Below are 26,927 nucleotides of genomic sequence, written 5' to 3' on the forward strand. Positions count from 1 at the left end.
GTAATTCTTTTTTTTTTTTTTTAACTTTAATCTAAAACATTCCTAATGATCAAACTTAGTTCACTTTTTTTTTAACAAACCTGCACACACTACTTCCCAAATGTACATTTTAATGCCCCCTTGTAGATTGTTCAGGACTTCATAGAACTCATCTTACCTTAACCACAGTATGCACAAAGAATCAACAGATTCTTAACTCTTATCATTCGTTAAGTGTAGAGTTTGTGCAGCTGTCTCGGGGAAACACAAATGGCATTAAACCTCTCTTCCTGTGGCAGGACATCTGTTACATTCAGCTGGCATCCTGTCTGAAGTTACTGGAGTGTGCTTTGTGCAGCCTGACAGCATTATAAATACAAAGTTGACTTTTGTTTTGTTCTTTTAGGATTAAAAGTAAAAGGTGGAACAGACGTTGAATGTAAGAAATGAAAGGAAAACATCATTGTGTGAGATTTTAGTTCCTCAACGTTAACATTTACAAAGAGGCCATATAACCGTTATGATCAAATCCTTTATTCCAAACACATCCGAGGTACAATTCTTCTTCATTTTTACTGCGTCTTTGCCCTTTACTATTATGAAAGTTTGATCACTCAGGACCATGTTGAGGCATCCACTTTTCCCCCTGGATTACTCTGTGCATCTATACATTAATGACCTTGAACCCTCCCGTCAACCTAAAACCTCCTCAACACAATGCAAGGTATTATACTGTGAGTGTTTTTCAAACCCATCATGGTAGCTGTGTATCAAAGACACATTCATCGGACTCTCACAGGAAGATTTAAGGAGAAGATTAGCTCTTAGAAATCTTCGATGGACAGCAGCAGAGCGTCACATGACACCTATACTTGTAGATTGCATGCAGGTACACAGGCATATTACAATGCTTCTATTCAGCCTGAAACCACCATGTATTACGCCCTTCATCCTGGACAAATACAAAGCATGTATACATGTCCTTGTGCAGCCCTGAGAGGCGGCTCTAACAGCTTGGTCTTACAGCTGTGAGGAGGTCCCCCCTTCTTCATAAACCTCTTGAGCAGTCTGAGTGGAAGTATTTTTTTTTTCTCCCCCTCCTTTCTTCTCATCTTCACTTTCCCAGCTTGTGTTTCAAGATCATCTTCGCATACTCCTGTCCAGACTGGTACACGGTTCGGCTTCGCATTTCATCAGCAAAGTCCACATGGAACAATCCAAAGCGAACACTGAATCCATCAGCCCACTCAAAGTTGTCCAGCAGCGACCATGCAAAGTATCCACGAACTCTGACCCCATCTTCCTGTATCGCTAAACATAAACATAGAGTTAAATCATAAGCAGGACTTGCAATTTTAGTAAATGTAAGTTTTATTAAAGAAGAACATGACTGAATTGTTTTGTTACAATACAGCATGGGCAACCTAAAAATGAAAAAACAGCTGTATTTTATTCCTTTCAGCGTTTTAAATGACTGCTGTGCCGCCATAAAAACAATGAAAGCTCGAGCTCCTGACTTTGGCCAATGACTTGCTTTATGACTTGTAATAAGAAAAACACAAATTGACCAAAAGGTGGTGCCAAAACACAGACTTTAAATATGTGCTATGATTGCTTTATATTGTGGATCACGTTATCAGTTCTCATTAATAAGTCGTGTTTTCATGATGTAGTCTGAGGAAGAGCATATTGGCTCTTAATGTTACTTATCAATATATCTTTTAAACAGAAGCTTTATGGTGTGCATATCTTGTTTGCTTTCCTTTACCTCTGTGTTTTTGGATCCAGCACCCATTGAGGAATGTGGGTGTCTTTTTTTTTTTTTTTCATGAATAACGGAAAAAGACTTGCACAGCCAGATTCTGTGTCACATCATGATCGTTTTATGGTTACCAGTTTTCAATGTTATCAATTCTGTTCTTCAGTAGTGCTTTAGCCAAAATGTCATTCAAATAAACTGAACTTCAGGTAAAGTGTGTAAAAATGGAAAGACTCTGCCTTTAGTGTACGCCTCGTGGTTTTATCAGTAAAGTGCGAAGAAGCTAAATAATAAAAAGCAGTATTCCTAAAAATGTGAAAAACTGTATTCGAAATTGAGAGGCGTGAAGGTATGTAAGTCCTCCTGTTAGCAGTATTTTACTGAGGTACAATTTGTACAAACAAATAATATCAAGATAAGCTTCCGATTTTATCACCTAAACCAATGACCAATTTATCATTTCATTCCATTTTATTCCATGTTTACCAGCTTTTACCTTCAGCGACTTTCAAGAGGGTGTCCTTGGAAAATTCTGCACGCTGAACGTCTTCAATTTTTAGCGGCCCAACCTGTGAGAAGCCATTCTCTGTAATGTAGATTGTTGGATTGTTGAATGTGTCCTGTAAAGTGGGGGGTGGAGGGGGTGGGGCAAAATATTACCGTCAAACAAGGCTTCTCAGCTGTCACACATTCCAGAGGGAGACAGATTGGTCTACAATGTGCCGTTTAGCTGCATTTCTGGGTGCCAACCTTAAACTAATGGCCTGTGACAAGTCACAACAGCAGGAAATTGCAATTGCAAACACTTTCAGCAAAGTAACAGTTTCATTCAATGTGACAGCACTAATGAAGCATCAATTTGTTTCTGGAGGTGTTAAAAGGAGATTACTGCATAGAAAATCGATAGCAAGACACTAAACAAATGTCAGAGTGTTTGTTTGGTTGCAGGTGATTTGTCTTGTTGTAGCTCAATTCAGTTTGATGCCAGGAACATAAGAAAAATGTCTCTCACATTCTGATTCTATCACACTTCATCCAATTTAATTTGAAATATGGGTGATGTTTACACCTAGTTTGTGCTTCATAAGGCAGAAAATTAACCTTCAAAATGGACCAGCAGTTGATGATTTACCTTAATGTACTTGAGAAGTTTCCTTAAACCGTCAGGCACGACGGCAAGCCAGGAAACGCCACAAATAGGCCAGGACGGATCCAAAATTTCGGAGGCATCTCTGTCGCTCTTCATGCACATTATCTCTCCACAGCCTTCTCCTGGCTTTACTTTGCGAGACGTATAGTAGTTCAGGGCAAAAAAATCCGCCGTACCCAAAATAGAAGGTTCATCCTTGGAGAAACTGGGCAGTCTTGAGCTGTCCTTGTGTCCCAACTTCTTACTTTGTGCATCGATGGCAGATCTCATTATTTCTGGGTAATCTCCGGTGACAAAAACAGGCCATGCAAACCACCCAAGGGTGAAAGCGAGGTAGCGTTCAGTGGCAGCAATATCCTCATTGCAATCTGTGTTAAATGGCTCAACCCAATCACTGTTGATGGCCAGAGAAACCTGACCTCCTTGCTTGGACCTGTAGAGGGAGTCGTAGCTTTGCCAGGCCACGGCATGGGCACGCAACATGTTATGGCCAACCAGGTAGGCCGTAGTCCCAGGTTCTTTTAACCCTGGAGCATGGATGCCATCTTCATGGCCCAGTTTAGCGCAAACATAAGGCTCATTTATGGTGATCCACAGTTTGACTCGATCGCCGAATGTTTGGAAGCAAAATTTGGCGTAGCTGTCAAACAGGCTCACGATACCTGGCGACTTCCAGCCACCCTGGTCTTGCAGAGCTTGAGGCAGGTCAAAGTGGTAAAGAGTGACCATAGGGGAAACACTGCAGGCCAGCAGATCATCAATCACCTTGTTGTAGTACTCCACACCTAATGGGAAGATGAAAAATGGTTTGTAGTTCGTTAAAGTAGTCCTACAACTTTGAAAATTTATTTCTGACGTTCACAGAGGGGCCAATTGCTGTTTCTTTGTAGTAGTGTAGTATTTGTAGTTGTGTATTGTATAAAGACAGAAAATCAGACAAATCATGACCATCAACTACTTCCTGATTGACAAAGAAACTAAATGTCAAATGAATAGAGACAATCTCTTTGGTCATTTGGTCATATCTGAGTTGTAACATTTTTGATAACAAATTAGCGAACATGAAAAAGCTAAAGATAATCATCAAGTCACTTCTTAGTGGAAAGCTAGCTGTAATGTTCAGAAGGAAGTAGTTTTCTGATGGTAGCTCCTGGGTAACCAACAATGTACCACCTGAATCTCAGTAGCGTCGACTGACACCAGAGATAATTCGCGATTCCCACCACGGGATGATGTCAGTGGAAAATGGATATGGAAGTACCTTTTTGATTGACATGTCGTGTGGTTCCATTAGGCAGGAGGCGGGACCAGGAAAGCGAAAAGCGATAGTGCGTTAGTCCCAGCTTCTGGATACACTCCAGGTCCTTCTCCCAAAGCTCGTAGCTGTTACAGGCAACATCTCCATTGTGGTCCCCAAGCACTCTGCCTTTCTCGTGACAAAATGTGTCCCAGATACTTGGTCCCTTGCCGTCTGCCTGCCAGCCACCTTCACATGCACATAAAACATATTTTACTTGATTAAACGATGAAGGATGTTGACATTAGAAAAATGACAGGAAGGTTTCTAATGGGAATTAAAATTCCATGCAGAATCCACTGAAAATATTGGGACTTAGCTGATTTACTCATTTTGCAGTAATTGGGTTCTGCTTTGTTTGATAAGAGTTGACCTGGGGTGGGGTCACTTATTTGACCCCCCCCCCCCCCCCCCCCAATGACACCAGGCCTGAGCTTTGCAACAATACGACTTATGATGCTCAGATGGCCAGAGGGGGGGTGATTTGATTCATTTGTTCTTATGTGTACAGTAGTGTGATGTACATTTGATTCAGTCATTGTGGAACAATAAAGGTAAAATGAAAATGTGTTTTTTAACAAACAAAGTTTATGAAAGCAGTCATTAACTAAGATATTTATAGTTGGGCCGTTTGGTGGCCCACATAACTGCACAGGTGAGACACAAAGGCACTTTTTCCTGTTCAGCCACTACACCTTAAATAATTAAGCCAATCTCAATAATAATCATTTCCCTACATTACCTTCTATTTGATACGCAGCAGTTCCCGCTCCCCATGCAAAGTCACCAGGGAACATATTTGAACACTGAATTAAAGCAGTTCAAATGTCCAATGTGTTAGGCTACTCTGTGTTTACTTTGTAAAAATCCTACATTTACACGTGTCGTCATTGCGTGTAATTGCAGCCGTAAAGAGTTTTCTCTGCGACCAGGAAATAGAAACGATGAGGCATTCAGGGAGCGTAAGGTTTGTTATGTTCAGCAGAGTTTATAAGTGAAGGTGTGATTATTATTATTATCATTATTGTTTAAAATGTTATGGGTAGAATGGCGCGATAGCTTTGGCTAAAATAATAATCCCAAACTTCGTTAGTTACAAGGTTAAGACTATAATTCTCCCTTGACATATGTGTACTGGGTGAGTGATTTCAAATTTACTGGAGAGTACATGAAAGCAGCACAAAAAGCTGCAGTCTGCTGGAACACATCTCAGGTTCGTAAACGTAAAGTTGGAAGTGAGCGCACGGACCATTTTAACTTTGTGACTTTTTGAGTCTTTTTCTCGAACATAAAAAATGAAGCTATGATGAAATAAAGGGTTAGGGTTAAATTAATAAGGTTAGGGTTAGATTGATCAGACATAACTAAAACTAGTAGCCTAGCCTAACAGTTGAAATGATACTACTAAAAAAACTGTACTAATATGTCCAATTCCATTAAATAATTACAAAACAAGCAATAAGTGTGATCCATGATTTATAAGACATGTTCAGTTGAGTTCATGTGTTCCTTTTAAAAAAGAAAGGGTAAAAACGTGTGCACATATTGAAAAACCTCTTCCATGTAGTGGAATCTGTCATTCAAATACTTCATCCAATAATAAGCATAATAATATGCGTTGATGATCGAGCTGCAGACTTACAGTAGCAAAACACAACTTATTTATCAGCTTCAAGTTCGTAAGTGTTACACATTCCTGCATGTGGCATCCTGTATTTGTTCAGACAAAAATGGTTGGGAAGTTTGCTTGCCAAAGTCAGTCGATCCACACAGTTCTTACATCAAATAAAAGAGTGAACGTGAAAGCATTAGGCCTATAGCTTCAGGGTATATGCTCCCTGACCTCATGTGATCACTTCAGTTCTATCCCCTCCTTGGTCCTTTTTTTCCCCCCAGAACAAAGTGAGTCACTTGACTCGATCATAACAAAGAAAAAAGGGATTGATTGCCAAAGGCAAAACATATAAGTCAAATGTCCTCTCATAGCAGCAACCTTTTAAAACCATTATAAAAACAGCTTTTATGCGAAGCCTTCAGTAAAACAGGAACATTATGTATGAGGCTAATAAATTAATATTAGGACAAAGGAGTAAGCCTACAAAAACTCAATTTCCTCGTTTTCATAAAGAGCAGATTTTGCATTAAAAATTGTCAGAGCGAAGAGAGTCTAAATGTAGGATATCACATTTAACATTCTGACGAACTATTCTCAAGAAGTGGGCCTTTGAGTCGCTCAGCGAGAATAACTTGATTTGTGATGCAATCAGAAGTAGCAGTTCAGTACGGGCAACTTCATAACAAAACCGGAAATTAAGTTTTATTCTGAAATGACAACCGGATATGGTGTGACTTCGCCTATCTGTGACTTGACAATAGTGGCTACCGGGGCAGGACCATGGGAAGAGGACTTCCCAATGGACTGAGAACTGGCTTTGACTACTTGAGGAAGACTGGAGTGGAGCTGAAAATAGGAACCGCAACTATATGGACACTTTTTCCGAAACAACACGGAGCTTTAAACGTTGTTTCTCTCCAGCATTTGTTGCACCAGCTGGAGCTGAAAACACGTTGTTGTATCGCTTTTGGTTTTTTTTTTCTCTTCTCTGAAAGATTTCCTGTCGGTGTCTGGGAAAAGAAGATAGGAAAAAAAAGTTTCCTCCCTCTTGTTTGGTCTTCAAAACAGTCCAAAGTACAGGGAGAGATGGGTGTGAGCGTTTTATTTTTTTGAAGAAAAAAAAGAAGTGTGGTTGCTTTTGGTGAAGTTCTTTCGGATACAATTGGATTTACAGCAGCCGCCTCCCGTGGAAAAAAAAGATAACAGTGTGAATTGGTCCCACGCTATGAGTAACAAAGGAAAGCGCTCAACAACAGGACAAGTTATTCAGCAGCCAACGAGCACGCGCAGCGTTTAAACACTCTGGACTGTCGGGAGTTACAGGAAATGAACATCACTTCAGTATGGAGAGGGAATTATAAGGGCAAACAAAGGGCTCCTCTTTCTGTCTGACCGGGCAAATGGAAAGCGAGAAATGGAGGAGGAAGGCTCAATTGAGCCCAAACTAAGATGCTGGAAAATGTCTATAACCAGGTCTGGATTTAAGATCTATTTTTCCTCGCGGAGCTGCGGAGCATCCACAGTATAAGCTGCAGCATCTGTATCAAAACATATATGAACCTTCCAGATGGTGCAGCGGTCCTGTGGTCGTGTGTGAACATGAGGGTGGATGTGTTGCAGTTGTTTGTGGTTTTTCTGCTGTGTGGCGGTGCAGGCTCGGCGGTGTCTTACGATGAACGCTCGAAAAGCTGCGGGAAAACCCCGCAGTCCGACCGAAAGGTGGTGTGCAGCAACATGGAGCTCCATCAGGTGTTACCCCCGGACTCTTTCCCCAACAGGACAGTCACACTGTAAGTAGCCTTTATGTATGCATGTCACCTCGATAAGATTCTCTATATCAAAACTCTTAACACTAAACTTCATGTCGTCACCTGATCAGCTGTTATTCACATGAGTGTAATTTATGAACTAAAACACTTCTATTGTTTCTATTGCACGTGTTTTCCACTAATAAATAGTTTATTTACTGTCACTAGAGGGACGGAAAAACTTTTTTAAAAATCTACTAAAGCTGCAGAGTAGTTTCCAAAAAACAGAAAAGAGGCATACTTCAATTTTAATCATGTCATTCTTTCTTTAAAAAAAAAAAAAACAATTTGCAAAAAAGAAAACAATCAAAACAAGTTTTAAGTAAAAAAGCTCTGAATTGGTGTCTCCAACTTTTGGTCATGAAGCAGCCATTCTTAATGTTGGAGCTGAAGTTTTCATTGTACTCCACAGCTTTGGATCAGCGTGCCACCTGTGTCACTAATGCACTTCACACTGATTGTGATGAAACACATGCACACAACCGACTGAGCACAATTAGATTTCCCTCTAAACCCATTTACGACCTCATTGATTGAGCTCATGGAAGGTGCCTGTGGATTATTTGCTGTCTATTACCAACGGTACATTTGTTTTTTTATTTAACAAGGCATCTTTTATGAAAGAGAAGTTGACAAATACGGATGAATAAGAACCACTAAACTAGAGAGCGGGAGGGACATCCAAAGCTGTGCATCCAGTGTGCTTGTGCTTCTCGTATGGTGGTGAGTGATGTGGGGAGAAATCGGAGAACACCAGGGCAGGGTGCGAGAGCAGAAAGCAAATAATAGACTCCAGGGAGGGCGAAGAAAGGGAAGAAGATTGTCTGCTAAGTGAAGAGGCTGTGCAGGTTTTAACCTGTTCACCACAAATCGCATGCACATCACTTTGAAGCCCGTCCAGAAGTTTGAGATTTATAAATGATGACATTTATCATGGCTTTATCACCTGACAAAACGACGCCGTCGATCCATTGACACTTGGATGCAAAGACATGTTAGAAAACAGTGGGAGAACATGCTTATCGTGTCATGTTTCTGCAGGGACGTTGAACAGTTTGCTCTGCAGTATAGGTTGGTCTTCATAATCACGTGTTGACAGACAGTTTATCCCGTCTCCATGTTGTCTCCCCATCATAATCATGCAGCAGTCAGGGATGCATCATTTCCCATTTTAACAAAGGATGCAGCACACTAGGCTTTGGAGGACTTTGAATCAGACTCACTTCTCCCACGTGTCCCTTTCAGAGATTCAGTGGCAGGTGTAGTTGGCCCTGATCGACTGCAGAAGTCAGTCATGAAGGCTTTTCATGTTGTCGCTGTGTTTGCTCCGTCTGCAGTCGCCTCCGTCATCTTATTCTGACAGTGATGGATGGGAGTGTGACTTAGCACGCAGTGTAATGTGGGAGGGTGTCCTCTGGAGAACGAGACGCGTGTAATTGGAAAGCACAGACACAGCAGTGCAACTCTCTGGAATGTCTTTTCCCGTCGTCAGTTTCTGTATTTTCTTTTTTTTTTTTTTTGGAACTGCGTTGTCATCCATCAGAGGAAAAGAGCACTAGATTGCAGGTGTGGAATGCTCCTTGAAGACATTACAACATCAAATGATTGCAACAAAACCTGTCAGCAAATATTTTAAGAATTGATTCAGGCGAATTGTCAGTGGGAAGTCTCTGGTTTTAAACTGTCGAAGCAAAGGAAAACATTATGTTTGGCTCTGGGAGCAAAATGACCGTTTTATACTGTTCGCCATTAACCAAGCTAACGTTAAAATAATGCCTGTGGGGGAAAAAAAAGTTCTCAATGCCATTAATTTTCAAGAACCCCTAAATGCCACACAGACCTTTTAACACTTTGGATCTCGCTCGGTGGCGTTCTAGTCCCCGTGGTAGATTTGGGCGTACACACGCCTTGTTGTTCGGGTTAATTAAAGGCCCCACCAGAAAGAGCAGTTAAAGCTAGGTGAGATTACAGCCCCATTCCAGTCATCATCATCATCTCCCCCCCCCCCCCTTCACTTCCACTTCCTTTAGTACCTCAGGATGGATTCCTCTGAATACACATAAGAGACAGTGCTGAACTGCCAGACAGTTCTTCCTCGGCTTCTCTCCAGGCGACGTTGAACTCAACGGATAATTGGTTTTACTTCACGCCGGGATCATAACTCTCAAGCGATTGTTCTCGAGTCCACCTTTTGTCTTTGTTTGAACCGTTCCTGCCCGTTGAGCGAAGCATGACTTTAGGGTTTTCTGGTTTTGGTTTACTTGCGTCGATGTTCACTGCTGTTCTGTTCCCTGAATGCCTCTGAGTGAGGACGGTGGTGGTGGTGGTGGGGGCGGGGGGTGGAATGGGGCGATGCATTCTCCACATTTGCGCTCTCCAAATGATCCCACATGCCAGAGTAATCCGAGAGGAAATGACACAAATGTGTTTACAGCTGGCCCCGTTTCTCCCGGTGGAGTGGAGTTCTCGGCTAAAAACCCACGACAGGCTCGAATTGAGCCTCGCACGGCGGGATAAATCGGGTTGTGTGAGAAGTGTGTACGGGCGTGTACGTGAGCGTTTATTTCTGTGTTCCCGTGTACATACCTAACAGACAGGAACGTCCCAGATTTAACCCTTCTCGTACCCACCCGGCTCATATTTCTTTCAGGGTCTTGTTGGGTGTAATCACCTATCCATTCACAGGAACACCTGGGCTGGACTGAGCAAATAAGCACACCTGGTTGCAGGCAGCTCTCACAAAGCAGAGCAGGATTAATGTCTGAAAGAAAGCTGGGGGTTTCCTTCCCTCGCTGCAGGGAAAAAAGAGCGAGCGCGGTGTGATGACACGATGGAGGGCCGTTAACTGTTGCGGGTTTCTCAGCAGTGTAAAAAGGTGAAGGCTGGAGGTACATTCCCGTCTGGCACTTGGCTTCCTACAAAGGGTGCGAGAGTGTGGAAGTGACTCGCTGTGAATTTATAAATCTTCCACCGCTGATCTTCCGCCAAAGAAAGGACGACGTTTCAACTTCAAAGATTGATTTAAGCCTCGGGAATCTTTGAGGTTTATTCTCATTTACAACGAAGTGGAGATACAGATCAAAACAAACGTAGTCTTACATGTAAAAAATGGACAATTCATCACATTTAGCTTAAAATAATATGAAAAATTCTGCATTTAGAATCATTCTCAAAGTATTTTTAACACTCCAGATTTTATTAAAAACTTTTTTTTTTAGGTTTTTGGAGACATTGGAAAGGTTGTGTAGGGAAAGTTCTATATTGGACAGTTTTTTCATGTATTCATTCAGAAATGGCAGAGCGGTTGTTTCCTGCCGCCTAACATCAGCTTCCTCCTTCTCATGTTCAACTCTGTCACGAGGCAGTCAACGAAAGTGAAGAAGCAAAAGTCAGACGAGTACACTTTCTCTGTTTCAAGAACGAGAATGGCGTCCGAAGATGGTTCAACCAATAGGAGTTAGTATTCTATATTGGCTTCATGTAAACCTTCTCTTTATGTCAGCCTTGTTTTAATCTCCTAAAATAATCGGAGTTATCTTTCTACTTCCCAAACTTCTTGCCATTAACCCTCAGAAGGTCCCATTTTAAAGTCTTATTTTGTCTTCTCATCCCTCTTTATACTCGTCAATGTTAAAAGCGACTTTGCTTCGCAGGCAGCCTTTCAAGTGCTTGTGTAAGTAGACTACAGTCGCCTGCTGTCATGCGTGTCCTGAGAGGATTTGTCCTTGTTGCTTTTCAGACGAGCCCTTGGTCTAAAAGGAACGCTCCTGTTATTCACCGTGGCTCTGCACTGTTTGCAGAAGTAAGCACAATCCCAACGGCGAGACACTGACAGCTGCACTTTTTTTTCTTTTTCTCCCAGACCTGTTGAGCTTTCCGACTCCGCCAGGTCGCCGCAGGTCTCCATTTAATCCAAGACCATCGTTTCAGTTTAGTGAGCGGACGTGAGCTAAGGCTGTGCCATGCCTGTACGTCTGTGTTCATGTGACCTGCTGCCGCATGGTAGATCTGTTCTCTATCAGAGCAGAGAGCTGTACGTTGATGACTTTTCCGTAATGGCTCGGCTGTGGGATTTTGAAAGAAGATATTTCACAATCTCATTTGAGACTTCCAAGAGTGTAGAGAAAAAAAAGCTTGCCTGACAAATGCCCTTTTTCGCTTGACTGAATACAAGTGAGTCCTGTATCACTTGTGTCAGACCAAAACCAATATTCAAAACGATACTGAAATCGACCATGACGTGAAGAAGGGAACCTTTTCTTAAATGCTGCAGATATGGCGACTTTTCTCTTAAAACCATTTTTCTGTAGCCAATGACGATGTAGTAGTGTCAACCAATTATTTTACAACCCACTGTGTGTTCAGCTGTGACGACACGCTGCATGTGCTGTTTACAGTGTTGTAAACCTCCTTGAACAACAATTCAAAAATCACGTGAATGTTTTCACTTTTATTGATCCCCACAGGGGGGAAGTCAGGCGCTGCAGTCAAGAAGATTTCATATTTCATCTGAAAACCATTCAAAGCCCCAAAACATCAGCCAACATGTACATGTATCTCGCTCTGCATAATAAACCCAGAACGGCAAAAAAAAAAAAGGAACCTACATTTTTCAACCATGAGATCCCATGTGTGCAGACATTTTGTTGTACTTGGATCATTATTGGACAAAGACACAACCACTCCAGTCAGTGGCAACTCAACCATTGGACCGGTTTCTTTTTCCACCTGAGCGGAGGCCCATTTTTTTTTTCTTTCAGAGGAAGTCACTGTAGACGGTTTTTTATAAGCTGAATTGCAGCCTGTATGTGAAAACTGCTCGACAAGTTCCAGCTCTTCACTCTCGGGGGGGGGGGGGGTCTGTGTCTAAAAGCTTAAAAAAAAAAGTGATGCGAGAGAACATCAGTTGGCTCTAAAACGTTGTGTCAGTAAGGGCTAGTATGGAGTGGCTGGCAGTTTTTACTCCCTCACATGGATAGTATTCCCATATAGCCGGCAGCGTTTTCTAAAGCAACATATAAAATGGGACTTTCCTCCATAGTGTCATCGTTACTCAAGTTAAAATCTAGGTCAATGCAGTTTATATTACTCGCTGATTCACTGGAGAAACTCTGGTGTCGGACTCAGCTTTTTCATAAACGCCACTAAGATTTATCGCGTCGGTATCGGGGGACAGGATGTGAGATTTTCTAGGATCCCCCCCCGCTCGCCTGAAGCTTGTTCCTGGCTCAAGCTAAAGCAGGACTTATCTATGCATCAAGATAAGAGAGACTCCCCTCCCTGGTCGTCTGAGGCCTGGCCTGAAGGAATTCCACGGACGGTTTTCGGCACAGAGAGACGTCGGGCGGACGAGCAGACAGACGGCGAGGAAGCCGACCGTCTGGGTGCAGACATCCCGAGGGAGGAAGAGGTGCTGCTGCTGCCGCTTCAACTTCACCACAATGTCCGTGCAGATTTGGAGCTTTCCCACGACTTCATTCCTCGAAGACAGAAACGCTTCCGTCTGTTGTCGTCGAGGAAGACGTCCCGCTCAACGAAGCATGGCGAACATTTAATCGAGCAGCCGAAGAGTTTCTAATGAAGCACCACTGTCATGAGGAAGAGGGCGGGACTAATCCAGGAAGGGGTGGAGAGATGGCGAGGACGAGGCATCGAGGACAACGAGGTCACACATTTCTTTTGATGACCCGTGAAGTCACAAGCCTCGAAAATGCTTATTTATACAGCCGGATGTTCATTAAGTTTGAGATCACAGGCAACAACGAATACACTCAAAGAAATATCCCTGTGATCTGCAGGATGTTTTTCCTTCACTATCTGTGTTTTGTGGAATGAGTTCCACATTCCTGAATTCCCAGCAGCCTCGTCATGGTCAATAAATCCCACTGGTATTCTGTTCTTTGAATGCCACTTTTGTGACCACAGAACTCCCGTTGTGCTAATGTCTCTCCACCTATATGTCATCAGATCATGTGTTCAGGCAGTGATGAGACCTGCAGCTACGTACATCTGCTGTAGCAGCATTCAGAGACCTGCGCAAACAAAGGCTGTGAAACACAGGCGCTGTTAGCGTGTGCGCACGCTCTCTCTCTCTCTCTCTCTCTCTAAGCGGCCGAGAGCCAACGCTGCAAATCTCCCAATGAGCCTGCGCCGTCCAATCGCTGTAATAAAAGCAACCCGCAACACCCCATAATGACTCCAATCTGGCCCCTCGAGGTTGTGGGTGCCACTATAGCATGCATGTCACCCCACCACATCCCCCCCCCCCCCCCCCCCCCACTCCCCCCATACACACTGGCCAGTACCACAAGTCCCTGCTTGGGGTTTGGTTTTGCTAGCAGTTAGCCGTGCTAAATGATTTGCCAGTCCCTTTGGGAGGGAAAAAATGGGGTTGGCTAAAGAAAAGCAAAGCCTTAATTATCAGCATGTGTCAACTTAACGACCTCGTACAATGCAAGGGGGATAAACTGGAGAGTAAAAAAGTCTGGTTTATTACCCAGGGAGGAAGCAATCAAAGCTTCACACTTGGAATCAACGATTTTTTTTTTCTTTTTTCCTCAAGCTCCTTTTTTTTTTTTTTTATTGTGCTATGTGCTTAGTCTATTTTCACCCCGCTTATTTATTCCCTAGCATTAGCAGGCTAATTATCCACAGAGGCTAACATTTCTAGCTCCATCCAGCTGATGGTTTAGAACTGAAGAAGCCTTTCGGACCAGTCCACTTGCCTTTTTAGATGAAGCATCGCATTGACCATGACCTGGATGACTGAGAACATTCCGTACAAGCCAATTACTAACCTTGACTCATTTAACTCTTGGACATTATATACCTGGAGCTCGGAGGTGTGCTTGAGTTAAACCTGTTCCACATGTTCCATTGGAACAAGAAGAAAAAGGGGAATCTAAAATATGATGACACAGATGAGTCTCATTGACTCTTCCATCGAGGAGTCTGCTTTGTTTCAAATCGATGAATCCGCACCGCTTTATTTGTCCGCGTTGTCTCCATTCTATCGTGTTGTAACCTTTCTCTGCAGACTTTTTTCTCGCTTCTTCAAATTTAAAAACACGTCCTTATGCCGTTATGTCAAAATAAATCTGTCGTTGCTGCCACAGCTGATTGGGATGAGTTTACCTCTTCGTGTTCGAGAGAGAAAATGCTGCGCTCAAGTTCAAGTTGGGTTTTTTTCCCCCTCCTTGATCTCTCCTCGACAGCAGTAAACACTAACGTGAATGGAAGTTAATATTGGCAAGAGAACAAAGAGTGAGCGCATTATATCATTATCTGTCAACAAGTCGCGGAGTGGCACCGTTCCACTCGTTGACAAAAAGAAAAAGACACTGGCTGTCTCTTGAATTGACTTTCAAGTTTTAATTAGCGCACATTCCTCGCTGGTGTCCTGAGTGCTGCGGCTGCTTTTCCGATATCTCCACTGCTTCGTATTTGTAACTCATTCAATGCAGGCCGATGTGAAATCAGACTCACTGGGATGAACTGACAATCCTGCAAAATAACTTGGAATAAAAAGGGAGGAGCTGATTGGTTGCGTTCAGTCTGTTGCTGTGCATTGATTCGTGTTTCTTTTCCCTGCAGAATTTTGAACAACAATAAGATTCAAGAGCTCCGAAATGGATCCTTCTTTGGATTATCAGCTTTGGAAAAATTGTAAGTATTATCTCCTTTTTTTCTTTTTTCTTTTCTTGACCCATTTGCACGATCTTTAATGTGTCACCGTAGGACTAACGCTTATCTCTCCTCCTGTTTCTAAAATGTTTGTTACTGTAACTGAACTTAATTTACACATTTAGCTTGGATAGGAATTCCATCCATTATAAAACCAACAATGACTTTTTAAAATAGTGACCTTTTCTCCGAAGTTTAAAGCAGATTTTAACGCGGCACATTTCCAGGATCTAAGCCTTTTATAAAAGTTGTGCTTCTGAAGTCAAATACCTTGACAGTATTTACTTTGTATCTCCCAGTGCATTAGCAGGAACCATCAATCACCCTGCAACTCAAGCTGGGAGTTGCATTTTTTTATTTTTTTAAATTTTAAACACACATTGGCTTCATGCCAGTGGAACATCCAGGTCATCGAAAATGTAAAGGCATCCACACAGCACTTAACCCTCAGAGAAGAATATCAGTGTATGAAGGAGGAGCGGAGATGGTACTAGAAGGGGAGAGAAAAAAAAAAGCTAATTATAGGTGTAGCCCTGAGGGTTTGTTGATGCATGCCGGCTGACTTACTCCAACACTCAGCTGCCTGGGTATTCTGGGGATGGGGCCCACTTTAGAGGTGTAGTATGAGGGGGAACCTTGTGGCTTTCCAAAGATACAGAAGTCTATAAGGCAGGGCTGTAAAGTGGCTTTCTTGGAGGAGGACATGGGGCAGAGAAGTAAGATGTAAAAGAAGCGTGATCTACTCGGTCTTGACATTCATCGGCGTAAATGTGCGCGTGTTGCGTTTCGTACGTTTCCCTCGGAACAATTCCGAGTTCATTGATGCCTCATGACTCTGACTGGAGAGACTGGAATGTCATCATCGGCGTTACCTTCCTCCACGGATTTCACTAGAATGGCTCTCGGCCCGCACATATGGGCCCGTGGGTGATTTATCGCTCTGGAATGGCTTCATGCAGATAAAATAACCAGACCATTAATGGCCCTGCTTTTACCCAAGGCTGCGATAACACATGACTGAACTGATGTGGAATTCCAGGGGGCACGTTTCCCGTATCATTCATCCCGGCCTGGGTGAAGAAGACAAGAAGGAGGGAAGCTTTTAGAAAGCCAAATTCATTCAGTAGTGTTTGTTTTATATATAAAAAAAAAAAATCAACTTCTGGAACACAAAGATCATTACTTTTGCAAAAATGTTATTCATCTTGGACCCTCACAACCACGTGGACTATCTATTTCCACTATGTTTTTCCTCCTTTGGTCATTGTTTGCGGTGTAAAATTGTCCGTCACAACTCGTCTTAAGTGGACTCCCGTTTAAAAAAAAAAAAAAAAAAAAAAAAAAAAGAAGACATCTGTGTGTCTGGCTGTGTGTAGATCTGAAGGAGCAGTCCCCGTGGGCTGTTGAAATGGGTCAGTTGTTATTTTCTCAAGCTCAGGCCTGCAGGATAAACAGGAGGCTGTGTGTAAAAAAAAAAAAGAGGCTTTGATCTTCCTCCACCAAGAAAGGCTTTAAGGCCCTTTATGTGCTTTGTGTTTGAATGGCCAGTCGATGTGGTTGTAAACTGTCCTCTGCCTGCCGTTGCATCAATCCACAGGCGAGTTTACCTCCAAAAGTAGCTCCCATTGTGCCCCGCAGACCCCGCCCACCTCCTGCGTCCACCCTCAACCAGTGAAGCCATTTTGCTTTTTGTCATTGTAATGAGGCAGAGCCAAGGCCAGAGGTGTCAGGAGTATGATTCCCAAACACTATCTGCATGCTGAAGCCTCTCTCTCTCTCTCACTCACAACACCTCCCCCCCCCCTTCAATCACACTCCCCCTTTTCTCCTCTAACTCTCAAAGCCACTTTGAATGCACTCTCCATCTTGCTTTTCCCCCCTTCTCCTTCCTCCCACCTTCAGTTTTTTTTTCTTTTCGCCCCCACAAAGAAACTCTCTCCCTTCATTTGGACTGCCCGCATGCAGTGGTGAAGTCGGAGACAGCAGCTGGCTGTGCGAGTTGCCAGAGAGAGACAAGAGAGGGAGAGAATCGATTACGCCTCTCCGGCACTCTGCGTGAAATCGCAAAGTAACTGTGGAGACCGCTGTGTTTTTGTCAGGGCCAAAGGTGGCCCCATGCTTGGAAATAAGCCACACAGAATCCCCCATTATCACTCTCCTCGTAGAAACAGGAGCCAAAGCCAGGCGGGCGTCACATGCTAATTCCTGACTTAATCCACTGCTGTGGAGGAATGCTTATTGTGGAAAACAGAGGCAGGATAACGGCTGCAGTGTGCAGCGGATTCTCAGGAACGATCGTGAATCGAACTATACACTTGTGAGGAAGTGAAGCACTATAATAAAGTGCATTTAAAATGGATATATCTGATACCAAATGCGTCTTTTAAAGCAGGACGCCGCTGACAAAGTTAAAGCAAGACTAATAGAAACTGGAAAGTTGAAGTCTTGAGCGTTAACATGCACCTTTGCTCCATTTTTGCGACAAACGGTGATGACATCACCGCGGCCTCCCCTTTTTAAAAAAAAAAAAAATCTTTTTAGCGGCTCATCTTTGCTAACGTCACACTGACATGGCTTTATAACTGACAACAAACAAGAAAGCTTGGAAAATCTTGCTAGAGTGAAACAGTTTTAATTTTATTTGAAGCGTGACTTAACTTCTACTGCAAATGTAAGACAAGTTTAACTGGAGCCATATTTGTAGTTTTCTACCCGTTTAAGTCTTTCTCAGGAAAACGTGTTTAATAAGCAAAATTTTCCTCTTTTTTTTTTTTTTGTCTGTGGACAGCTAACAAATGAGTGTCGGGGACAATCAGGACAATGGTCACGTCAAAGGTGGACATGGAAAGAAAAACTATCTCTGAGTGACAGAACTGTGTAAAGTCCAACCACTTCCTGGACATACAGGACATATGGGGTTTAGTGCAGATGGTTTACAGTTGACCATGTTAAGCTAAAGATTACACAACAGAGGAAGACTATCTTTTTATTGATCCCCGATGAGTCAGAAATGCCTCGAAATGGCACAGTGCCTCGAAATGGCAGAAACTGCAAAACCACCGCTTTGGTTTGAGGCCAGATAAAGAGCAGGCCTCGATCACACTTCGAACAATGCAGCCAATTATTCCCATCAGAGCATTTAGAAGGAAAAGTGTTTTGGTTTTTTTAAAATTTTAAATAGATGTAAAAGGTGCCAGGTCATGTGTGGCGGTGAGGGCTTCCTGGAATCTGTCGTCAAGTTATGCAGGGCCAAGCACGGACTGCTTCCCTCTCACAAGTTATCCAGGATCAGAGACCGACCGTGTTGGTTTGTTGTCATGAGTAGCAGTGGATGCTTTGGACAGATTTCCCAAAGTGACAGCTGAACTTTAAAAACAACAACTTTTCTTTAGAATCACTAAAAAGGTCCAATACGTACGACACATTTTAAATGAGGTTAATGGTTTAATTTTGGTTTTTTTTTAGAGAAGTGAGGCGTCTCTGACCAAACAAACTTTCTTCATCACTTTCGTACGAAAACCCAAAGAGTCGTTTCTCTGAGTGCCAAATTTTCCTGCAGTTGGATCAACATGACATGGCACCGTAGGGTACCTTTTCTTGTCATTCTTGGGATTAAGAATGGGTCAAACAGCAGTCCAAATAGTCAGATATTTCTCATCTTCTAATTTTGAGGCCCGAACTTGTGGCTGGTGAGTCACGAGTTTCTGTTCTGAAAGAGTTCATCCTCCTCTCGTTCAAACGAAAAGTGCTCCGACTCAAAGCGAACTTCACATCAAAATAAAGTCTCCTTCAACAGCATGCAAATTAGTAGCAGTTTGAGCTTTGCAATATGTGCTGGCTTGCCGGGTGAGTTTGGTTTCTTTGTCCTTCTGCCTTCTCATTACTCTGTCGACAACCCTCGCACAGATCACATCAAAAAGCTCGAACAAGCAAAAGATTTTTTTTTTTTTGGTCTCTGACTTATCTCTGACCGAGCTCCCCACCTTCAGATGACAGGTCCACCACATCAAACGGGGCAGAGTTACCCAGAGGCCCTTTGTGTGGGCTCAGGTGCTGACTACAGAGCGCTCTGCTGTAATGAAGGAGTGTGTCAGCGCCAGCGCAGGTGAGCGCCACAGGAACCCTGTGACGGCGAGCCTTTGAACTCGAGTTAGAGATGAACCGGAGCGCGTCTGTGCGCGAGCGCTAAGAGAGGAGATGCGATGGGGTCGGCGTTGTCAGGGACAGCACCTGCTCTGATTGGATGGAGAGGGGGAAAAAACAAAACAGAAAAGCATGTATGTGCAGGTTGAGCAATCAGTAAGCATATTATTAAGAGTGGAAGAGGAATTGTATCATGTTCAAAGGATGGTAATCCAAGGCTTTCACTGTTGATGCTCGCATGCAGAAAAGTCCAGTGATTCATCTGCTGACCTTTTTTTTTTTTTTTTTTTTTTTTTTTTTTTTCTTTTCTCCCTCCTCGACAACAACAGTCAAACAGCACTGGACTTTTCTTTTTTTTTTTTTTTTTTTTTTTCAAATCTCTTTCCTCAGACTAACACAATACAACCTATCATCATTATCCTGTCTCTGTTGTGTGACTCAGACTCCCTAACAAAGAATCAAAAAGAGATGTACCTCCATTCCTAAAACCGCTTCGGGCTTTTTGTGTTCAAATCAAACTTTTGCCTTTTTTTCATTTTTTTTTTTTCATTTTGATTGTTCGAGCTGAGGACATCTTCGCAGTACGTGCTTTGATAGAGGCAGAACCTTTATGTTCACTTTATGTTTTTAAAGTCTTTGTCGGGTAACAGAAAAGTTGGTGTATTCAATCGAGAGGAGCGGGATTGTTGTTTACATATGTATGTGCGTACCTTTTTTTTTTTTTTTCTTTATAGATTTTCTTTTTGGGCTTTTAATTCTAAAGACAGGACGGAAAGAGAGAAAGAAGGAAATCAGTGAGAGTGAGGAAAGACTACATCTGCTTCATATGGACCGTGTGAACCAACCACTAGGCCACCGGCGCCCCCGTTAGCCATCATCTTAAGATGAGACAGAAGAGAGGTTTTCATTTGTTGTTTTTGGTTATTACATCACACAAGGCTCAGTCATAATTCTCCGAAGCTGGCCTGTTGTGTTGTGTTTTGTATTCTATTGAGCAACAGTGTCGCTGTCATGTTTTAAACATCTCTGCTTTTACCTATGATCAACAGGAGCGATAAAGCAGATTGTTCCCATTTATTGCTTTGATTTCTTCATTTGATCACCTCTAGTTGTCTCTTCTCTAACTACTGACCGACTTTGACTGCTCCTGACCTAAAACTCTCTCCCTTTCCTTCTCCTCAGGGACCTGCGGAGTAACATGATCACTCGTATCGAGCCAGATGCTTTCCTCGGATTGCCAGCTCTCAAAAGACTGTGAGTACTTTAGTAGCTTCTGCTTCTCTTTATGTGTGTGTGTGTACTCTTCACTTACACACTTTCCCCCCTTTGGGGCTCCTGTCCTTTTTTTTTTTTTTTTTTAGTCAAAGCAAATTTAATTGTCATGTTGTTTTTAAGGCAGTCTGGAGTGTTTGCTTTGATTCTTCTCCGTGTGGATTCTGGAGATATTTGAGTTGTTCAGTATGTCGTCTGTTTAACTTCAGATTCTGGTGAAAGCAGTTTTTTTTTCCAATTATTATTGAAATTGGGGGATCTTCTCATTTCCTGTAAAATACACCAGAGTTGTAAAAGCCTTCAGCGGTCACCCTGGGTATAAATCGGACGTTTTAAAAGCAGCTGTTGCTCTGTGTCTGTGTGTACACTGTGCGTGTCCTAGCAGGTCCAGAGTGTATCCAGTGTCCATAAGGGAGCACACGGTCAGCCTGCCTTCTATTTCTATGGCCTTGTTTTGTCTGGCTCCATGCCAGAGAGCACTGCAGACAGTATGAGGCCTTATATACTCTCAGACAGTTGGGAATGTAAATGTGTGTGTGTTGAATATGAATATCATGTGAGGAGAATTTGTCAGGTTAGGTCTGAATTTTGGGTAATTCAAGAAAAGGGTCAGAAGCGTAACTAGTGTTTAGTTTAGTTTAGTGTGTGTGTGTGTGTGTGTGTGTGTGTGTGTGTGTGTGTGTGTGAGTGTGTGTGTGAGAGTGAGAGAGAGAACGGCGGGAATTGGAATCACCCGACAACATCCAGACGCTGCCAACACAAACTTGAGCTTGGCTGCTGTGGAGCAATAAGAGCGAGACAGGAAGGCGGTCAACTCCCCCCCCCACACACACACACACACACACACACACAATGCATATTCACACTCGGATGAATGTATACCTGCCTATATGTCCTCTGCACATTCAGATCATTACATGATTACATCACACACGTAACCTCATCAGAGAGTGTCCTGCCACCTCACATGCTTTGACTATTTCCAGAGTGCAGTCAGCTCTCGCCTGAAGTGGAGCAGAGTTTAATTAGCCCCCCCCGCCTCGGTTGATATCAAAGGGTGGTTGTCGCTCACTCGACTGTGAAAGGGGAGGGAGCCAGCGCAGGAAAGAGAAGAAGAGCGAGAGAGAGAGAGAGGAGTCGAGGCCGTGCTGGACCCTGGGAATGTAAACAAAGACGGCGTACATCAAGGGTTGGCATCAATCCACCCAAACTGTTGTCCTGCAGTTTTTAGAAAGCGAGATTAGGTTAGTGGGTCTGAAGCTAAATGTCACTATTTTCACATTTTTCAACTAAATGTAGCTTTAGTTTACAAATGCTGCATTTAAATGTTTTATATCGATATGCAACACGACCATACAACACAGTTATGATGGCACCAGCATATATTTAAGACTTGAACACTTTAAAGTGTTCTCGGCTGTCGAGCCACGCTGCAGCTGAAGAATCTGACCGGAAGGTTCTGCAGCACGCAGGCTCTCCTCCCTCCGTGAGCTCTGTCTGTCTATATACTTATTAAGACTCCCTTTAGTGTCACGTCCGACATCAGCAGTAGCTTTTAATCTGAAGTGCGGTATCAAAAGAGCAGCAGCATGAACATGTCGAGAAAACGGCCGCAGAAGTTTGGGAATACAGGATCAAGGAGTTGTTGTTTCACGTTTTTCTTGGAGTTTTTCTTCGACGCTACGAGAAAAGTTAGACGATTTGAAAAGCGAGTTCAACCAAAGCGTCTTTTTTTTCTTCCCTCTTCTCATTTTCAGAATCTCAGTTGCTAATCCTCCTTCGCAGTTCACCCGCCGCACACTCAAGCCATGAACGGGCATGTCCTCGCGACGACCTCGCTTTAAGCTAAGAAACGAGACGGAGAAGAACGCAAAGCCCTGTAACCGCGGGGAATATCATTAAAGCATGAAAGTGACTGGATGAATAGATGAACGATCAGTGCGTCACACACTGAACTGATGCTCAAAGCTCAGTTCCATCATGAAGCTCCCGCGTGTCAGCCATGAATCCATATTTGTTAACGTCTTGGCGAGCTGTTGGACAATTCATTAAAGTGGAACAATGAAAATTACACTTCAGGTGTCGTCTACACAGAATATGAGCTTTAAAAACTTTTTTTTTTTTAATGGAGTATTTTTTAACTTTTCTATTTAAACAGAAACGCAAAACTTGAATAAAAACATGGCTGACAATAGTGATGATCCCCCTCCCTCAATATCTGTCAACTAACCTTAATGTGTCCTCACAGACATATTTATGAGCTCTTTTGTCCTCTTGTCTGGGTTCAGAATTAGCAGCTTGGAGCTAGGGTAAAGGGTTCACAGTGTTGCTTTCAACCTCGGTGAAAAAAACAAAACAAAATATCCTTTGCTCTACCTTACACTCTGTTTTTACACTTGAAGTTTCTAAAGGAGTCCATAAAGTAAACTTCAGTGGGTCGGCTCTCCAGCCTCTCCGCCTCTGCGTTCCTCCAACAGCTGAACAGTCGCTGCTCGAGAGCTTAATCACATCAGACTATTTTCTGCATCTGCTCATCTTATCATCGGCAGCAACTGAAGCCGTGCCCGGAAAACAGTCCAAACTTCTGTTAATGTGCTACATGCCCACAGTTTGAAACGACGGGTGATTATTTATAGGATCATTTCTGGATTACTCGTTAGCTAAGTGATAACAGTAATTCAACGTTTTGTCTCCTCTCCTTTGCTGCAGCTCTCGTATCTCTTTGGATCCTGGCAAAGTTGGATAAAAGTTTGCCTCGAGCTTTGTACAGGGGGGGAGACCCCTCCTTCCTTCCTTCCTTCCTTCCTTGCCTTCACTCCTCCTTGTCAGCTCTCTTATCCTCCCCCCTGACACACAATGCCCGCACTAACTGGCAAGCCCACAAGAGGCGGCTTTTTTTTCTTCTTCTTCTTCTTCTTCCGAGTGGAACTAATAACCTCACACTGTAAATTCCCCCCCGGCTGGTACCCAAAGAAGCAACGGCAATAATTACATAAACACTGGGATGTTAGAATATGCCCCACAGTCACTTTGCAGGTATCACTTTGTGTGTGTGTGTGTGTGTGTGTGTGTGTATGTGTGTGTGTGTGTCTGTGTTTCCTTCCTCAAGCAACCCCAGGATGTGTTTCAGCGGAGGTAATGATCTGCCTCCTCTCTCCCAGGCTCTCGTTTCCTTCACTTTGCACGATCACTGATGAGATCATTGGGCAGACGAGGAGTGTGTGTGTCTGTGTGTGTGTGTGTGTGTGTGTGTGTGTGTGTGTGTGTGTGTGTAACAGCTATCGAGAAGTTTTGAATGTGGTATCTCGGGGGAAATGAAAGACACTGACATGCGGTAACAGTCGGACCATAACGATGTTAAGCATTCAGCTCTTTTAAAGCTGTGACATCGGTGCACCCTGACGTGTTTTTTTTTTTTTTTTTTTTTTTCTAAACATTTGAAGTTGGATGATAAATGTACACGTTTGTTTTGACTCAGCGGAGGATTTTAAGCTCCTTGTTTTTTTGGCTCCCTGGCCTCGTCACTCTTGTTTAGATCCACCTGCGAAAACACTGAAAAACCCTCTGGATGCTTTGTACGCTGAACTCCAGACACACCGCTTTCACAAACGGAATGTTCGACTTTAGAATAGATCTTTTTTTAGGAGTTGGTGGAGACCAAAACAGCTAAACAGGAAGGGGAATGATGCACTTGAACACACCGTTAGCCCCAAAAATCAACTTTGGAGTATTATTTTTTTTCTGCGTCTCCTCAAAAGATGTAGAGTTAATCTTAATTAATCTTTGTTTATGTTTAAGTTTAATTTTGTTGTACTGCCCCCAAGTGGCCAAAAAACGATACAAACAACAACAAAAACAACAAGTTTACAGGATGAAGAACCAAGCTGCAACCTCTTGTGTTGAAAAATGAAGCATATGAGGAAGTGCAGAAATCCTGCAGTTGGTCGAGTGTCTCCTTGAAGTCACACACACACACACACACACACACACACACACACACATTAAACAAAACTGTTTCGACAGCATAAATAAACTTGTTTACAGCCTGGTACAGCAAACCAAACAGGACGCCGTTGTAATTTCATGAATGATTCGTGTTCCACACAGTTAGGAGCCTCGCTGTCAGGAGGCTTAAAACCTGCCTCCGCTCCGGCTAGCTCTCCACCCGTCGCGAGGTTGACTGAAAGTTAGCGTGAGACAGCCATTTCCTGCACGGTTTTCTTTCCCTGTATTCACTGATTGAATCATTGATATTACTTTTTTTTCTCAGCTATGTACAAGACATGAGGTTAAACATGTCCTGCTCTCCTCTCAGCTTTATGTTAGCTGATTAAATTCTGTACTTTTAGTGAAGTAACATTTTTATGTATTTCCCATGAATACATTTTTAATTATTTATAATGGAAGTTTAAACCTCTGATTCCGCTCTGAGTATAAAGAAATATTTGAGCTCTGAGGCTTTGGGAGATCTGAGCCACAGTGTCGAAGCATGAACTGAAGTCTCTCCTCGAAGCAGCTGTCTCCAAATGTTTGCACATTGGATGTTATTCATAGAGTAAAGCTCAGTCTTTCTATGGAGCATCCTGGACTCGTCTCATATTCCTGCGGAAAGGCGTCAGGAGTCTCAGACACTTCCATCTGATGTTTGCCAGAGACATCATGTCGGGTCACATCCAGAGGAAAAAAAAAAAACACACACACACTTTTCGACGTGTTTGACATCAATCATAGATGATGAATCACCTGCCAGAGCGTTCCAGTGCCTTTGATGAGTGGATGCCCCCCGGAGGCCCACACAGAGACATTATCTGAAAATCACCTTGAAAGTTGTTAACCTGTCGGAGGATTTCAGGCTATTTGCTGAAACACGTCTCTGCTCAGCTTGGCTTTTTTTTTTTTCACACTTTATCTCAGGGGCCTCAAACATTCTAATCCTGATATTCTTCTTTTTTTTTTTTTTCTCCTTATGATAGGAACATATTTTTCAGGACTTTTAAATTATCCCCACACAGTTTTAATGTAGCTGTTTTGTCAGATTCTCTTACATACTTACATACACGTGTCATTTATAAGTAACACACTTGTTGTTCTGTCTTTTACAGAGACTTGTCCAATAACAGCATCGGCTGCCTTAACGTCGACATCTTCAAAGGCCTCACAAGTCTGACCAGACTGTAAGTCATGTTTGTTTTTTGTTTTTTTTAACACGTGTATATGTGCCCTAAAAAAGTCATCCATAAAAAATGTAACCATGGTTTTGTTATTTATCCCCAGGAACCTTTCAGGGAACATGTTCTCGTCATTGGCTCAGGGGACTTTCGACAGCTTGTCGTCTCTGAAGTCATTGTAAGTATATAAAAAAAAAAAAAAATCACACGCAAGCATCCTCAGTGTGCCGCTTTGCTTCTGACCCCTCTCTTCGTGCGTCTGCTCGTCCGCAGGGAGTTTCAGACGCCTTACCTGCTGTGCGACTGCAACCTCGCGTGGCTGCTGCGTTGGATCAAAGAGAGAAAACTCACCGTCAAGAACACCAAGTGCTCCTTCCCGCAGTCCCTCCAGGGCCAGCTCGTCACCTCCTTCAGGCCGGAGCTCCTCACCTGTGGTAGCTACACCAAACACAACGCCAGAAATATTATTCGCTCTAAATCATTCATCATTTCCGGGACTCTATCAGAAGTGTAATTTGTCCATTCGCAGACATTTCGGCAGGTTAAAATAAGTCTTGTTGAGTTGCGACACAGATTGTCGTGTCAAAGTCGAACACTGTGTCTTTCTGGGTTTTTTTTTTTTTTTCGGTGTCAGTGAGGCTGCGAGTGTTTGGGAAGCGGGGGGGGGGGGTTTAGTGCAACGACATGGGAGATAAGGAAGGAAGGCTGCCCGGGCCGAAGCCGCCTTTTGTTTGTACTTGCTCATGTCTTATCAGTGTGGCACTCATCACAGTGAGGGATTATGAAGCACGTGGTGCAGATCCACAGGATACGGCCTGACGTGAATGACAAATTGCGCTAATGCTAGTTTATCGAGGCGCGTCTAAGTGTCCCCCGAGAAAAAGCCAAGATTGAAACAAAAAGCCCTCCAAACATGTTCCCCCAGAGAACGAAGCCCCCTCCCCATATGACGCCTTGTATATGACATCAAAATGAGCAGCATTACTAACATGAGCACAGTAGGACCATGTGTTTTGCTGTATTCATTTTTTTTTTTTTTTTTCACTCTGTGAG

At 43.1% G+C, this 26,927-nt stretch overlaps 2 protein-coding genes across 4 annotated transcripts in view; one reads left to right on the forward strand and one right to left on the reverse strand.

Annotated features, from left to right (window-relative positions):
- Positions 1–26,927, forward strand: part of adgra3 (adhesion G protein-coupled receptor A3) — a 124,789-nt gene that overhangs the window by 90,927 nt on the left and 6,935 nt on the right. The window contains exons 1-6 of one of the 3 annotated variants that reach the window (XM_079371186.1): positions 6,534–7,590; positions 15,202–15,273; positions 20,617–20,688; positions 25,809–25,880; positions 25,981–26,052; positions 26,148–26,308. In XM_079371186.1, the coding sequence (XP_079227312.1) occupies positions 7,355–7,590; positions 15,202–15,273; positions 20,617–20,688; positions 25,809–25,880; positions 25,981–26,052; positions 26,148–26,308 (685 nt within the window). In that variant the 5' untranslated portion in view covers positions 6,534–7,354. Of the gene's footprint in view, positions 1–6,533; positions 7,591–15,201; positions 15,274–20,067; positions 20,133–20,616; positions 20,689–25,808; positions 25,881–25,980; positions 26,053–26,147; positions 26,309–26,927 lie in introns of those variants that run through there. The other 2 variants (XM_079371188.1, XM_079371187.1) reach the window with 2 other exon arrangements.
- On the reverse strand, positions 463–5,156 carry gba3 (glucosidase, beta, acid 3). The gene is made up of 5 exons (XM_079371663.1): positions 4,928–5,156; positions 4,150–4,374; positions 2,871–3,673; positions 2,235–2,358; positions 463–1,290 (listed from the first exon to the last, which is right to left on the reverse strand). The coding sequence occupies exons 1-5, from the start codon at positions 4,980–4,982 to the stop codon at positions 1,094–1,096; spliced, it is 1,404 nt and encodes a 467-aa protein (XP_079227789.1). The 5' UTR covers positions 4,983–5,156; the 3' UTR covers positions 463–1,093.

Source organism: Symphodus melops (assembly GCF_947650265.1).
Source record: "Symphodus melops genome assembly, chromosome: 20".
Taxonomy (NCBI): Eukaryota; Metazoa; Chordata; class Actinopteri; order Labriformes; family Labridae; genus Symphodus; species Symphodus melops.

Bases quoted from the DNA above. Each gene is read 5' to 3' on its own strand.
- gba3 (XM_079371663.1), bottom strand. From the start codon at position 4,982: ATGTTCCCTGGTGACTTTGCATGGGGAGCGGGAACTGCTGCGTATCAA. The intron at 3,674-4,149 runs GTACTTCCATAT...TCTTCCCATTAG, and splicing joins ACGACATGTCAATCAAAAAG to GTGTGGAGTACTACAACAAG. The intron at 1,291-2,234 runs GTAAAAGCTGGT...GTTTATGTTTAG, and splicing joins CCTCTTGAAAGTCGCTGAAG to CGATACAGGAAGATGGGGTC.